The sequence below is a fragment of the Asterias amurensis genome, chromosome 8 (assembly GCF_032118995.1).
Source record: "Asterias amurensis chromosome 8, ASM3211899v1".
NCBI lineage: Eukaryota > Metazoa > Echinodermata > Asteroidea > Forcipulatida > Asteriidae > Asterias > Asterias amurensis.
Genome location: NC_092655.1, coordinates 6,099,860 through 6,116,866, shown reverse-complemented (window position 1 = coordinate 6,116,866; position 17,007 = coordinate 6,099,860). Strand labels below are relative to the sequence as shown.

The window sequence follows — 17,007 nt, the reverse complement described above, 5'->3', positions numbered from 1 at the left end:
ATTTTGATGCCTCCAACGGTAAAGTGGACTTGGAACTTAATGAATTTTAATGAATAATGATAATTCATAGTTACAAAATGAATAACAGAATAGAAATAAAGAGACAAGGATACCAGTCTTATGGTGTATTTATAAGAAGACAGCTCAACATTCAAGAAATGCTGAAGACCCACTTGATTTCATCAACAGTGATTTTTGTTCCCTCTTTTTATGAAATAAAAGATTCATTTTTACAAATCCAAACAAAATTAAGTATGATGTTACTTACATATAATTTAGTACTAGTAATTACCGTCACTCCTAAGCTAGGAGCTTCATCGGACTTGTGACCATGCCCAGTGAACTGCCTTATATACCCTTTCTTGGTTGACATAGAGGGCGTTGTAGGCGTGGTTTGGACTAACTGGTCGTAAATGTTCTGGAGCTTGTAAGCCCCTCTTTTCATGTTTGGGCCTTCTTTGACTTAGTATTTTGATCTGTGTTTTTAAAACATCTTAAAACAATGAGAGGGTTAAAGTAAATCTTATTGTGCACAGATCCAAAACACATGAAGAAGAGATACCCGACCTCAGCCTCCTACGCAAGCCTCAGTAAGAAGCCGCCGGTAGAGCAGACTGTAGAGACAGTCGGCCGATCAGAGCCATCTATGGCAGGATGGGCTACACGCAAGGATAACACGTCACTAGGTAAGGAGATTAAAGGTTATCCTTCTCTCAAAGACAGTGGACACTATTGATAATTGTCAAAGACCAGTCTTCTCACTTGCTGTATCTCAACATATGCATCAAATATCAAACCTGTGAAAATTTCAGCTCAATCAGTCATCGAAGTTCTGAGATAATAATGACAGAAAAAACACCATTGTCACTAGAAGTTGTGTGCTTTCTGATGCTTGATTTTGAGACCTCAAGTTCTAAATCTGAGGTCTCGAAATCAAATTTGTGGAAAGTTACTTCTTTTTCGGAAACTACATCACTTCAGAGGTAGCCGTTTCTCACAATGTTTTATACTATCAACCTTTCCCTATTACTCGTTATAAAGTAAGTTTTTATGCTAAAAAATATTTTGAGTAATTACCAATAGTGTCCACAGCCTTTAATTAAAAATGTTTGTACACAGTTTATCGTATGGGGAGACAAAATCCAAGGGGACAAAATCTCCTGCCACACCGGCATGCTATCAACCAAGCTGCATGTATATAGCCCTATGTTGGTTGCCTCTCTGTTTTGACAATATCTTTGTTCAGGGGTGCCAGTCAGAAGCCATACAACCTGTATGCACAGAATTCAGCGGTAAACAGAGCCACAAAACTGGGCTCTGCTGGTGTGACCAAAGTAGATTTAATTACTTGTTTGAGAGGTTGAGTAGAAATCTCTCAAGGCATGTGATATTCTGAGGATTTTTCCTGATTTTGGGATTTTCTCAAATTCTCCTTTAAAAAAATTAAAGCAATTATCAAAGGGAGGAAGGAATAGTCTGTGTTGTGTCCAAACCTGTAGGTTTTTCTTCCTGTTGAGTCACAGAGTCTGTAGACCTCCTGAATTGTAAAATCTGAGCGATTCTGTGTCAACACTTCGAGAAAAAAAAAACATGCAAGCCATTTTTCAAGAAATGTTGCTAATCAATAAATCTCATTTCTGGTATTTCTGTTCTGTTGTCCACCATCATCCAATTATTTTGTTTTTTTTCTTGATATTCAAAATAAGGTCTTAATTCTTTACCCTCTCAAAATAGCAAGCTCAAATCCAGGCAGCATTGCACGACGTCAACTACCAAAGCAGCCCCAGCCGATCCCGGCACCTTACATCCCTAAACATCAACGACCTTCAGATCCAGGGTCTACCGCTCCAGGGACACAGCTACCGGCCGCATTCCAGCACGGCGCAGGCACCCAACTCATGTATTCTGAAGCAACGTACGCCAGTGCGATGAGCGTACTGGTGGAGATGACCAAGAAACTGTTGAATGATGACGAACAGAGTGCAGTCATGAGACATGTCAAATGGGTAAGGGTAATCATTCTTAAAGATCAACTCAAATAGGCTCATTTAGAGATAGTCATTACTTGGTGTTACCGCAAACCTTTCCATATCATATTTCCACCATGCAAAGTTTCAAATTCTACTTGTCAACTCAAAGGCACTACAGCTTCGATTTCATGAAAAGCTAAGATAAATCCTATCTCGAGTTAGGAAAAGTAACTCATCCCAACTTAGGATGGGTTCCATTCATCCTAACTTCTATTACGGAATTTAACTTGTCCTAAGTCCTAAGATTAATCCAAACTGAGGAAGAGTTTTGTAGAATCAACCAATAGTGTCCAGTGCCTTTAAAGTCAGTGGACACTATTGGTAATTACACAAAATATTTAGCATAAAACCTTTCTTGGTGACAAGTAATGGGGAGAGGTTGATAGTATAAAACATTGTGAGAAACAGCTCCCTCTGAAGTGACGTAGTTTTCGAGAAAAGAAATTTTCCACAAACTTGATTTCGATACCTCAGATTTAGAATTTGAGGTCTCGAAATCATTCATCTGGAAGCACACAACTTAGTGTCACAAGGGTGTTTTTTCTTTCATTATTACTTCAACTTTTGACGACCAATTGAGCTCAAATTTTCACAGGTTTTTTATTTTATGCATATGTTGAGATACACAAAGTAAGAAGACAATTCCCAATAGTGTCCATCGTCTTGAAATATGTTTATTTACAAAATTGACAAAAGTATCTTCATCTCCTTTGTGTTGATCTTCCCCAGTACCATCAAGAGGGGCGAATAGAGAACCTTGTGCCCCCCATACTGGCCATCTTGGACAAACCAGAGAAGATTCTACTGCTGCGAGAGATCCGAGGGGTGATAGCGCCCTCGGACCTGGGTCGTTTTGACAGCATGGTGTCTAGGAAGGAACTCCAAGCCTATGAGAATCTACAGTCTGGACGCAAAGGTACAATTTTATATTCCTTCCTTGTTTTGGAATTCATAAAAAAAAATTGCAATGTTGCATGTCCACATTCATCGGACAAACTCTGCAATATATCTTTAGTTTTGCCTGAGATTCTTTGACATGTGATTTCTCATCACAAAACCAGGACAAAATTGCAATCCTGAGAATAAGACTGGATATCCGTTTCCGGCTACTTGTAAACAATTAAGAATTTTTCCCATTGACATGTGTTATTATTTGTGATATGCGCAAGACTTGCACAACCTATGGTTTTTTAGGACAGTGGAAATGCCACAAACTGTGGACTTCATTTTGCAAATGTTTAAGGATGTTCCATCGACTTCATTCTCTACTTGTGCTTCTTTTTTTTACCACAATTTCTTTTGAATAATGTTACTAAGAAAGGTTTAAACTTCATCTTTATTACACATTGATGTATACATTTAGGAATTATTCTGTAAATCCCTAATTATTGCAAAGAAATCTTGAAAATTTATGATCCCAAATCATTCTGACTTTTTACAGTAAATGTAAAATTGCATATATTAGGCCTCTCTCTTGAAAATTTTCAATTGAATAACATCTTGTTTGATCCGGCAGTCTTCTTTTCCTTAGTTTGATATTAGTAATGAAATAAAATGTTCTTAATATGTTAAATGCATCAAAATTTTAGATCCACAAAAGAAACTGCATCACCGGTATCGAGTAAAAGGTTATTTTACATTTCTGCTTCTCCATGCTTGCTTCTTTTATCAAGTTATCAATTTTGTAGCCTTAGCTTTTATATGGAATTGTGGCTTTGGTTTTGGTTGTAGGATTTTTGCAAGTATGAAGAAAAGAAATTCCTTGTCAATTTAATCAAATGCTATGCAATAAGCTTACCCATAGTGATGATGTGAGGTGTTCCCATTTCATCATTTTAACTCATAAAAACACATTTTTCATGCATGACTGCTATGGATTTGTTCTTCTGGTGTATGACTGTGGCAGTGTCATGGCCGAGCGGTTAAGAGCACCAGATTCAAGCCCTGGTGTTAGATCAGCAGGGTGTGGGTTCGGATCCCGGTCGTGACACTTGCTACATAAAATTGGGGAGGTAGTGCTTTCTGCTCTACCGGCTAGGCTTCGAATTGAAGATACCCAAGCCTACATTCATATGGACTGTGAAAGGGGTAACCCTGTTTCAGCCCTAGGAGTAGGTGGCAATGGCCTCTGGAAAAAATAATTGTAGCCCACACCTTGAAGTGGCCTTCAAGCCTTGTGTGTCAGGCGACTTGCATAAAATTAAAACAAAAAATAAAATAAAAAAATGACTCGGGTTCAGTCTATGTTTTTCTGAAAGACCCGGAAAGCACTAAGTATATAGTGCCTATGATTCACATGTTTAGGGTTAACTTAAGGCCCATGTCACACGAGGCAATTTACAGGCAACCAGCTCCAGGCAATCCCCAAGAAGAAGGAGCATTCTCATGATATTTCACATATTTTTCTCGGGGATGGTAAGACACCGTTTGTAAAATTATTCATGTGCTACTAAAGTGATCCTGTAGCATGCACTGAAGTTGGTTGCCTCCAAGTTGCCTGTAAAAGTTGCCTCGTGTGACAGGGCCAAGGTTTGCAGTAACACCATGTGAATATCTCGTTTGATTAGTGGTGTTCTGAAAAGATCCGGTAGTTTTCAGAACCACCACTAACTATTCAGAAGGGATACTTCCGCCGTGCAAAGTTTTGAATCCCACCGGTGTAGAGTTAAAACCAAATCATACGGATGTGGTGTGCTTTTGCTTTTGACCCAGCTTGCTACACACAAACAAGTTACATGTTTAGAAAATATTGTTTCAAGACTGTTGCTTTTGGCTATTTTAAATTGGTGCTTGGGCTGTCATTGCATATGTTGTTTATATGTTTATATGGCTAATATGCATAGTGCCACAACATGGGATTTTGGTACCTGACCTTTGACCCTTGATTAATAATTTTCGGGATCTGATATATTATTTGGTTTGTTTTTTCTCATCAGATCCTTCTCAGCCGATGCATTCCATGAGACGGAATTCAATCGGCAAACCAAAGAAGACCATTCTTGAACCCAAGACAGGTACAGTATGTTAACTCTCAAGCCAGCTTCCTTACCATAGACCTTATCGCAAATACTTGGTATGCGCGTTAGGCGTGGAATGAGTTGCATGTTGGTCTAGCTAGCTTTCAAGCTACCTAGAGCAGCATGCTGTATACCAAAGAGATTTGCCTAGCAGTATTTTCTACTTAAAGGCACTAGACACTATTGGTAATTACTCAAAATAATTATTAGCATAAAACCGAGTAATGGAGAGCTGTTCATAGTAAAAAAAAACATTGTGAGAAACGGCTCCCTCTGAGGTAATGTAGTTTTCGAGAAAGAAGTAATTTTCCATGAACTTGATTTCGAGACCTCGGAATTAGATTTTGAGGTCTCGAAATCAAGCATCTGAAAGCACACAACTTTGTGTGACAAGGGTGTTCTTTCTTTCATTTTTATCTCGCAACTTCGACGACCAATTGAGCTCAAAATTGTACAGGTTTGTTATTTTTGAAAAACAGCTTTACTCAATTTGGCTCAAGTTTCTGAATTTCTGGTTGTGGCTGTGCTCATATCAATGGAATTGAAAATGTTTCTTTTTTTTTACCAGCAATACATAACTGATATGAGCCGATGGCATGAGTCAAAATGAAGAATTAAATAATTTATTTGAAGTAAATACTCTAATAAATTTGGCTTTCCTTTTGCAGACCTGGAGGGAAAGTTTTTCCTGCAAACTCCTGAGGATATCCAGCAGGACAAACGGCGACAACGAGAACTTGAGGCTCTTCGCTTGGAAAACCTGAAGGAGGTCTTGGAGGAAAGCGAAACGGAAGAGGATTGGGACAGTAAATCTGCTCCATCTGACAACAATTCCTTGGACAACAGCGACATTGTCATGTCTCTCTTCGACAACCCCCCAAAGACCGACTTCACCAGTCCACAGTCCAAGTCACCTGATTCAAATCAGACTCAGAAGATCTTGAATGTACCTTCGTCACCAAAAGAGACGAAAGCCAAACGAGGTTTGTGGACCGACGTTGCGAACTCAAACTGGGAGGACGAGATTGTCTTTGCCGTTAAGGAAGTCACTGTTGAGAAGTCACCAGTCACCTTTGAAGGTCATCAACAGGGTTCGTCAAGTGGTGTTGCGGGAGGTCCTAATGAGAGGACGGGAAGGGAATCTGGATTTGGATCGGGAGATGAACTCGCAGAGAAGGTCTCTAGAAAGGCTTTAGACCCAGACGTGATACCGCATGTGTATTTGTCGCAGCTAAGCAGTGGAGATGAAGGAGGTGCTAATTGGATGCTTCCCAGTATCGAAGACGACACTCTTGATGACAACATCTCAATCAAAGAATCAACGAAAGTTTACGACGAAGAGATCTGCGGACTTGATGATAGCGATGACGATGTGGAGCTCCCTCCTTTTGATGGTGACATCTCTTCAGGCAGCGATGCTGCAGATGGTGGGATAAAGCCTAATAAAAGCGGACTGTACAGCCTGGTTGGGACAAACAATTATCACCAGGACATTGGCGATCACTCGAATGCTACCTCTCCTGCCTGGTCCTCCCCTAACACCTTCTCTCCGATAAGCGCTACCAGCGACATGTCCCTCCCACCAACCCCAAACTCCTTGAACGGTATGACATCTCCTGCAGTCCCCAAAACCCCTTCCAACAGCGGCACTGACCCTTCTGCTGAGCCAATCTACGCAAAGGTTGATCTGACCAGAAAGAGAAGCAAAGAGTCAGTCAAGAACAGCTTGTCCGTGGAAGGCTCTTTCGACGGTTCGGAGGGATCTGAGAGTGGCCGTCGAAGTCCTTTCAAAGTGACCTTCACCACTGAGTACAGAGGCTCACCGGTGCCTTCAAAGAAGAGCATTTTGTAAGAATAAATCAATTTTATTATTTTTTTATATTTTTATTTATTTGATGATTGAATTTAAAAGTAGTAGTCCCCTTTAGGTGATCTCTCTGATGACAGTTATAGGTTGTATGGCTTCTGACTGGCTCCTGCAGACAACAACAAATTTAACAAAATAGGAAAGTTGTCATCATAAGGGGTAGATAGCTCAGTTGGTAGAAGGCCGGCTTGTTAATCAGGAGGTCGCAAGTTCAAGTCCTGTTGTAATAAATTTTTCTTTGTTCAACCCAAATTTATATAAGTGCATCGGCCACCACATTTTAACGAAATGGGATGAAATTTGACGAAATGTGCACTCTCATGAGAGTTGTGCGCAGCACGTACAGGCATGCACTTTTTCCTTTTTTATAATCATAAAATATAGCGGTGAATAAGGGAATCAATGTGTGGTGAAGAGGTTTTCAACTAGTGGTTTAAACCCGCCGAGGCCTGGTTCTTGATAATTTTACCGAGATGAAGTCGAGGTAAATTATGAAGAAATTATTCAACACACTTTGATTTCCATTCATAAATACCTTTCGGTCAAAAAACATCAACACTTTTTGGTCAAAAAGTAACATAATTGCAAAAATTATACTTGTTCAATGATTTCTTTCAACACAACACCCCTCCAGCTATGAAATGGTAAGGCCCTCGGGTAAACAACTCCTTATAAGGAGATTGCTGTGCACGTCGCGCGTATCGCGTGATGTGGCACAACTGTCCCGGCCGTTGCTCTCGACCAATAGGAATGAAGAAACTGTCTTATAAGCACAAGCTCGCGTGTCACGTCCATGTTTCAACACTTTTTACTGGTCATTATCAAAGGTTTAAACACCCCCACGTGACGCGCTCTCCACCAATAGGAATAGCGAAACTGTCTTAGGTATTTATGAATGACGCTTGAGTGCAATCCATCTATTGATTTCATACAACAGGAAGAACAGTTTTCGCAAAGACGAATCCCCCAACAGAGTGAAGAGAAAGATAAGCAGCGACTACATGGACATAGAGGACATCAACCTGGACGGACCATCTGCATCTAAGGAGATTCACTCGAGTGGGACGCCTTCATCCAAGGATAAATCCAACGGTAGCAAAATGGTAGAACATCTCAACGCACAGATGGAGACAATGACGGTGTCACTGCCTAAAAACAGGCCATCCCTAGGTGAGTTTTAGAGTTTCATTTTAAGCTAAGAGTATGAACCTTTTGTGTCGTATATTTTTGTTATAATGACATTATCATGTTGGCTATAGGAAAAAATTGCAGGCAATCCAGAATTTGGGTTGACTTGATCCAGGCATGCAACTCTTCCGCGTTTCCGCGGAATTCCGCGTTTTTAAAAATATGATTAGCGCTAAAAAAATGCATTCCGCGGTTAGCGCGATCTTAAGATAAATTCAACAATGCATCGTAACGCATGGTCTGGCCTCTGCCTCGGTACGCAATCCATTCTACTGCATGGTCAATCTAAAGCCCACAGCAAGCAATGCATACGTTTACACACTGCGTTCGGTCATTAATAGCCGTGTTTACGGTCGAAAAATCTGGAACAGTGGAACGCACCCCGTGGCGCGGGCGAGTTGTGTGCTAAACCAAGTTATTATACAGCCTTGAAATGAGTCTAAGGTCGTGTCTTCGTCTGGTCCCACTGTTTTGCAATAGTATACACGTGTTGTACATGTATGTGTGTGTGAGTTAGTTACCAAACGTACATGTATACTGTGTGCTTGTCTCACATTGCGTTACGAAACAGTCTCATCTTCAAACGTCCGTCAAAATGACATCCAAAAGAAATTATATTTTAGAGCGGGACCGAGTGGTACCTGGCCAAATTAAAGCCATAGATAAAGGAGTAAAAACTACCTGGAAGTGGTTCTGGTTGGGAAAAAAAAAGACGTAGACGGTAAACTGCTCTCCGAAACCGTCTGGAAAGTGGACAAGCCAGGAATGGCATATTGCGTGGTGTGCAAGAGGGAGATTTAACGACGGCAAGCGGGGACAAGTGGCTCGCACCGACCATTGTAAGGTGGCAAAGCATCGGGAGTTGATTAAGTTGAGGAAAAGTAACTATTGTTTCCCAGGTAGTTATGAAATTTGCATAAAATTATTATTCCCCCCCCCCCCAAAAAAAAAAAAAAAAAAAACAATTTTTTTTTTTCTTTTTTTTTCTATTTTTTTTTTTTGGGGGGGGGGGATAATAATTTTATGCAAATTTCATAATTACCTGGACAACAATAGTTAGTTTTCCTCAACTTAATCAACTCCCAATGCTTTGCCACCTTCGAATTACGGTGCATACATAGGCAAGGTGTTTTTTCCATGTTATTTTAGTTGTATAAAACACTCCACTTTGTCTTACATGCTAACAATGAACCTAAGAGCATAAAAAACCTCAACACTTTTTAGGGTACCATTGTGGGTCTCGAAAAGTTTCCTCTTTTTTTTTCATCGGGCAGTTGCATGCCTGTTGATCGGGTCGGCGAGCAAAGAAAAAGTTATGGGAGACACACTTTGACAACACCGTATTGCTATGTCGCCATGCTTCAATGTTTATTACACCTGTCTTTGGAGAACACAACCATTTTCGCAAAGTGTACTAAATTCATCTTCAGGAGTTTGCGGGTTGTACCCACAAGTTTTGTTTTTGTTGTAAAGTTAATGTTTTTATGTGTTTGTTCTATGTACAGTGCTAAGACACAAAATAAGAGTGAGCTACAAATCCTAAAACCTTGTTAAGCTGTTCTAAATGGTTTAATTTTAACCCCCCCCCCCCCCCCCAGGAATCAGCATCTCTGGAGGAAATGATAGCAAAAATCAGCCGGAGGTTAGAATTGATCGCATTTTTCCAGGGGGCGCAGCATCAGATGATGGAACCCTCGAGGTAAGATAAGAATCAGTATCAAAGTTTGAGTTGTTTTACAGTAAGGACTGTATACTCTCCTTGGTTCTGTGAAAATAATAACAGGCATATTACTCGCATGGGGTTCGAACCTAGGACCTTAGCCAATCTAGAGCAGATGTTTTAACTTTTAGACCACCGAGATTGCAGAGAGTACCACAACGATTTAATAGATGTTAAATTTGCATAAGGAATAAAGAATATTATTTGGTTTTACTCTTACAACGATGTTTGTTATGACTGTATACTCAGTACTTTCCTGGGTTGTGAAAAAAATCACAGGCATATTACTCGGATGGGGTTCGAACCTAGGACCTTAGACAGTCTAGAGCAGATGTTTTAACATTTAGACCACCGAGATGGCAGAGGGTACCGCAACGATTTAATAGATGTTAAATTTGCATCAGGAATAAATAATATTGTTTTGGTTTTACCCTTACACCTTTTCATCTTGGAAACTTTTTGTTGTTGCTCTGACCCCCAGGCCGGCATAGAGGTTCTCTCCGTCGACGGTGAGTCTCTGCTCAGTGTGAGCCACCCTCAAGCCGTAGATATCATCAGGAAAGCATACCACAACAAGAACAAGGCCACCATTGAGTTTGTCGTCAAGCAGTCATTTGAAGAAGTAGACACTCATTTGTAAGGTCATCATGAGGTCACAGGTCACCTTTGTATTAATTAACTCTGACCTTACCCCTCCCCCCCTTCCTCCTTCAAATCTGTTAGAATCCAACAGCAAGTGCGGGCCTGGGATTTTGAAAGTTTGAAAGGATAATGCCATCTGTAAGGTCATCATGAGGTCACAGGTCACCTTTGTATTAACTCTGACCTTACCCCTCCCCCCTTCCTCCTTCGAATCTGTTAGAATCCAACAGCAAGTGCAGGCCTGGGATTTTGAAAGTTTGAAAGGATAATGCCATTTTCATTTTGCAAAGGGCACTTCCATAGAAAATCTTAGAGTCAATGGAAACTTGTGAAGGGGCACCAAGGCCAAGACCAGGGGCAACGGAGGCCGTGGCCTCTGTGCCTGCATGTAATTCTAGGCCGGCAAGTATTTTAATTTGTGGTTGTCTCATGTTGTGCTAGCTGAGCCAATGGTTATTGTTCAGAAAGCTGGCTCTGCTTATCGCTAAATTCTCCACTTGCGATCACCATTTAATTCTTTACTTGCGGCGCTTAATTTTTTTTGCGCTAGCTGTGTAAGCAAAGAATCCCTAGTTACCTCGAGTATGCAGGCCCACAAGCAAAACTTCCCTGCTAACCTGTGAAATATGTTCATGGAACTTCCTGCTTCCGTAAGCGCTGATTTTTTGAGTAGACAGAAACAATGACTGGATCTTACAGGGTTCTCATAACACTGTTGTAACCCAGCTTTAAAAACCTGAAAATTCCTTACAATAGATTGTTTCTGGCTACTTTACCAATAGACCTTTATCATAGTGTGTGGCCAACATGAAATTGTCTCCCATTCAAATCAATGTTTATACCAAACCAAGGCTGAAAGGAGAAATAGTCTGGTTCCTTTTTTGTATTTAAGCAATATTAGCATCATTTACTTGTTATTGGATACTGGGTATAAATCAGTGCATTACAAAACTGAATTTGACTTTGGAGCCCCTCTTTAATTTCCATTGCTTGTTTGTTTGGCGAAATTTGTGAAAGTATATCCGTGCCTTGGACCAAATAGTACTTTTTAAATCTTATTCCGTAGACTCCTTTCATATGATGTCACAAGATCAAGTAGCGCCCTCACTGGGGTCAAAGGGAAAACTATCATTGGTTGGAAGTTGTGGGTTTCACGTACACTTTGCACATTTCAGTTGATCAGTGTGGGTATTGTGGCCGCCTATGCAGCGGCTATATTGAAAGCAATATCATTTTATTACCTTTTTTAAAATTAAGTATTATCTTTTTATGTATACAATAATGCCAGAATTGAGCAAAACCAATAACAATAGTGCTGTTGTTTATACTTGAACAACAATTAATAATAATGTGTGCCTTATTGTTTTGCTGCTTTATTAATAGTGATATTTCACAAATTCTTGTAGTAATGTTTTATACTATCAGCTTTTTTTAGGAGATAGTTTTAATCATCTTTTTGGAGTCACATTTTAAAATTTTTTATTATATAGTTTCTGAAATTGTTAAATATTTAGAACTGTTTGTAAATATAGTAAACGTTTGAATTGTGTGTGATGGTTTGTATTTAAGATATGTACAGCAGGGTAATATGGGTACTGTATTTGGTTTTCTTTTTACTTCTTTTTTTTTTGACATTTTCATTTTAAAATTGGTGAAAACAAACTCATTCGGTATTAAGAATTGTTGCTACGGACAAACAGCGGGAGAGAAAAAGAAACTCATAATTACAAGTTCACTCATAATTGTGACTTGGTAGAATAATAATAATAACCATATTTATAACGCGCCTTTTGCAAAGGATATAAAGCGCCAGGTATTATTACTGCAAGGAGTGGGGCTAATTTTGAGATATAAGACCTAATCCTTAAGCACCATGGTTTACAAGGTGCTGTGGCTAAATATGCTGCCAATCCAGCCACGAACACCAGGGCGAACCCCTTCTCTTTTCGATAAGTGCACTGGGTTCTTTTACATGCGTTTACACAACACATGGGACCAACGGCTTTACGTCCCATCCGAAGGACAAAACAATGGTTAAGTGTCTTGCTTTAGGACACAAGTGTCATGGCTGGGGATTCGAACCCACACTCTGCTGATCAGAAACACCAGAGTTTGATTTCGGTGCTCTTAACCGCTCGGCCACGACACTCCAAGAAGTCATAAATATGATTTACAAATGACTTAGGTCATGCAATTCAGAATTCTGCTTTGCTGCTTTCCCTTTGACCCCAGTGAGGGCAGTGTTTGTACAGCACCATTCACCCAAATCTGCTTGAAATCAGGTGATTCAACTTTTACTTCTAAGTGATTTCTCAATCATAAAATCGATAGCATTCTGATCAAATTACTGACGAATTTATGGTCACATTTCTCTCTTTCTCTTATACGACTGAGTGCAGTGCATTGTTATTGATGTTTTGTACTTTTTATTTTTTAACTTCACGTATGTTTGCAAAGTGCCTCTCAATCAGAACTACCTGACAATGAATAGTTATGAGAACTGATTTACTGAAATTAATGAACCTTTACTATATATTTCTTATAACAGATGAGAACAAATGCCTTCATTGGTTAAGGTAATTTTATAAGGACTCTTTATTGTTCATTACAACTGAAATTTTTTCTGAAAATGCTGTTGAAGCTTTGGTAGTAGTTGTGTTTTTTTGTCAAATTCAGACTTAGTGTATTTTATGAACATGATATCGTGATGCCAAAGCAAAGCGTTACTGTCTGCATTTTAATACATTAGACATGTATTTTATGCTCCGATATGGCCTGAGACCCTTGACCTTTTCAGCAAAACTGTTGATGATTGTTGATAAATAATATTTAATATGTTTTATTTAAGACAGTGGACACTATTGGTAATTGTCAAAGACTAGTCTTCTCACTTGGTGTATATCAACATATGCATAAAATTTAAACAAACCTGTGAAAATTTGAGCTCGATTGGTCGTCGGAGTTGTGAGATAGCTTGTCACTTGCGAGATAAGTTGTGTGCTTTCAGATGTTTGATTTCGAGAGTTGAGGTCTCGAAATTAAATTCGTGGAAAATTACTTCTTTTTTAAAAATTATGGCACTTCAGAGGGAGCCGTTTCTCACAAAGTTTTATACTATCAACCTCTCCCCATTACTCGTTACCAAGTTAGGTTTTATACTAATAATTTTTTTGAGTAATTACCAATAGTGTCCACTGCCTTTAAGTGCTTTTAAACACTTCACTGTGCAGTCTTGAAACCATGTAGGTCAAACTCCTTAGGAGTGTGCAGCATCGGCAGCCAGATGGCCGCACATTATGCTTATCATTCATCAATAGTATCTACCCTGCAGGGTGATGGATAGCAATTATAGTACAACAATGTACGTGTTAGAAAAATTCATACTGTTTTGCTGTACTTAGTTGTATTTTTCGCCCTAAATAAGAACTTTTTTATTGTAGGGCTTTCAACTGTGTCATTCACTATTTTGATGAAAATGTATCAGTCATTTATAGGCAAAAAAAGTTGTATAAAAATGCTGTTGACCTATTTTGCTGTACTTGATAGAAACTTTTTCAACAAGCACTAACCTGTGGGTGCGGGTATGAACAATTAATCAACAAATTCTACTTGATCAAATTCTCTAACTTAAACTTGTAAACAAAATGTGTATCTATAATCAGGCCTAGGCCTGACCACAACTCTAGGATTGCGGAACAAAATCTGACAAGCATCCAATACAAATGGACACTGTTATTGTATCTATATGTATGTTTACGAAACCTGGTAATGTTATATTAGCCTGGTATGTCACTTGTGCCTTTTTGTCTAACATTTTACCGAACAAAGTTGTTATTTCTATTATCTCAGTATTACTCTTGTATTTTTGTATTACTCACTAGCCCTGTCAATATCATTATTAAGATATATTTTCAAAGTCTTTCAATTTCGTGGGTCTTTCTCGGATATCTATTTAATATAAAACTTTATATTGAAACAAAGCAAAATCTATTTTTTCTGTATATTTGTATTCTCTTTGAAATTGTTTGGTTTTCTGTGAAAGAAGTAAATGCTTTGTTGTAGATAATAAACGAGACACAAGTTTTATCGAAGCAACATACGAAGGTTGTGCTAATTAGTGAACTCACTTCGACACTCAAACACTAAAGGTCTTCCGTGTGACGGCAAACGTTGTGCTTAGTACTTTCACTGATACACTCCACCCCCCCTTGCAGGCCTTAAGCCAAAACAGGCTCAGTCAAAGTTGAGCCACTTACTGCTGTCTCAATTATGAGCTCGTAATGTCTCAATTATGGTCATTACATTGGCTCATGATTGAGCCCAAAAAGTGTCAGTTTCTATTTTCACAGATGGTTCAAGATTGGCCCAGTCAAAATTGACCAACTGCTGGCCTATAATTATGAATGAGCCATCATTGGCTCGTATCATAATTGAGCCAGCACTACTCAATAGTGACATAGCCAGTTTTGGCTCAATCTCTGTATTTAAGCCAATCATGGACCAATTTGAGCCGATCTTGAGTTGAGCCATTTTGTGAACAGACAGAGGAGCTGTCATTGGAATGGCTCAAACAACTGAGCAGTTCTTTTGCGGTTGTGGTGTAACTGGGAAGTCGATGGAGAACAACAACCCCTCAAACAACTTACTACCCTCTTTTCTTCTTCAATATTTGGATTGCAACAGCTGAAATACCCTTTGCCCCCCCCCCCCTCGAAAAAAATATATGTATATATATATATCATAAAAAAATAAAATAATAAACAAAAACAAACAATAACATCAAGGTTTTTTTTAAACAAAGTCAAAGAGTAAAGTTCTATCTCACTAATGATAGTTGATTATTTTATTTATTAACTTTATTTGTTTAGAACTATATTGACTTTCGTTCAGGTATTTTTTGAAACAAAATTACTTGATTGAACAAAAAGTTTTAATTAAACATTCTTGTTGAAAGTTGACCCCAAGAGGGCGCCTGACCGATGGCCAAAGCGGCCCAACTGTACCTCTAGACTAGACGCTGGTCATGAGACTCGAAGAATGACGTCAGACGTTCAGGCTACCCAACCTCGACCCCATGGTTTACTTGATATCGCACATCCTTTCGATGTATGGGTCGCGTTCGTACTGCTTCTCATCACCCCTGGGGCCGTGTGGTCCTTTTCCACGAGGCACGCATGGTTAGAAAACGGACCAAGCTAAACCGGAGGTAAATTTCAATTTTTTCTTCATTTATTATAAACTTTCTTTCATTTAAAATGGACACAACATATTTTAGGTGTTTGACGTTGAAAATTTTAAACTGATAGTGTGTTATAGCGCCTCAACGCTCGCCAAATTATGAATTAAATTTTTGTTCAGCAGCAGCGGAAACATGTTTTAAAAAAATGGCGGTGGCAGAAAATATCGGAAAACTCCGGTAAACACAGGAAAATGCCGAAAACCAGAAATTACTTTGAGGTTCGGCTATCGTCTTCCGTAACCTTATCCCCATACTTCATAGAGTCTAGACGGACAAGTATCACAACACAAACGGTGGGGTTTGGGCATTTCGATACGAGGTAAAATAGCTCTTTTTAAAAATAAATTCTTGCCAAAATTGGGCTCTAAATTGGGCTCTAATCTATCAAGGACGTCCTGTTTTCAAGGTGTCCCCATGAAGTAAACAGTCCCTAGATAAAATGTTTGTGGTTTGTTTTTCCAATCAAAGAGTCTCCTCTCCCTTGACCAAAACTTAGAAACATGTAAGGCTAGTAATAGTTGCACTTGCAAATTGCAAAAAACTTTAGTATTTTGGGTATTCCTATATATAACTCAGAACTACAACTTACAAGGTACAGAAATGTGTCATAATGTTTGGGCCATATTAAAAAACATTCCCACCAAAAACTTTCATCAAACACTATTTCAACTCACAACTCACGATGATCAAATCATGTGACTGAACATACTGCTGAGCATTTTGACGAAGAAAAATACAAAGGCTTAAAATTGAGGCATCTTCTTTGAAATATGGACCACTTACAACCTTGAAGGTGATTTTTCATTTTTTTTTTTTGACCTTTTCAGATATTTTAAATAATTGTATACATATTAAGGTTTACTAAAATGTTCATATAAGGATAGTTCAGCTAATTTTAATCTTGCAGTGGTCATTTAAAAAAAGTAGAGTCTCAGGCCAGCAGTGAAACCTGTGGTTATATTTAATTCAAAAATAGCAGATGTAAAGCACAAGGAACATTCATTGTTTACTTTGATGAGACCCAACACAGATGTACTTTCAAATAATCTGTAAAAAAATCCACAAGAAAAATTACATTGCTGGAGATTTGAAACATCGATTACCCTGATGGTTGACCAAGTATTGCAGCAATCATAGTTACAAAATAATTATTATTTAAATGTGTTTTCATTTTTTCCCCCCCGAACTTTTTGGAATGGTTAAAAGTACACGTGTTATTTATTGTTGATATTTTTGACCGAAAAATGACAAAAGGAAAATTACATTTTTATTTATTTTTTTGTTAATTATCTGACTTTGATTGT

The 17,007-nt window shown here is 38.7% G+C and overlaps 1 protein-coding gene across 2 annotated transcripts in view; it reads left to right on the top strand.

Moving 5' to 3' along the window:
* The window catches only part of LOC139941251 (uncharacterized), a 32,653-nt gene extending 18,099 nt beyond the window's left edge, over positions 1–14,554 (top strand). Inside the window, exons 11-19 of one of the 2 annotated variants that reach the window (XM_071937733.1) lie at positions 537–686; positions 1,735–2,006; positions 2,760–2,946; positions 3,620–3,658; positions 4,967–5,044; positions 5,716–6,895; positions 7,852–8,084; positions 9,701–9,801; positions 10,304–14,554. In XM_071937733.1, the coding sequence (XP_071793834.1) occupies positions 537–686; positions 1,735–2,006; positions 2,760–2,946; positions 3,620–3,658; positions 4,967–5,044; positions 5,716–6,895; positions 7,852–8,084; positions 9,701–9,801; positions 10,304–10,462 (2,399 nt within the window). In that variant the 3' untranslated portion in view covers positions 10,463–14,554. The remainder of the gene's footprint in view (positions 1–536; positions 687–1,734; positions 2,007–2,759; positions 2,947–3,619; positions 3,659–4,966; positions 5,045–5,715; positions 6,896–7,851; positions 8,085–9,700; positions 9,802–10,303) is intronic. The other variant, XM_071937734.1, reaches the window with a different exon arrangement.
* The last annotated feature ends 2,453 nt before the right edge of the window (positions 14,555–17,007 follow it).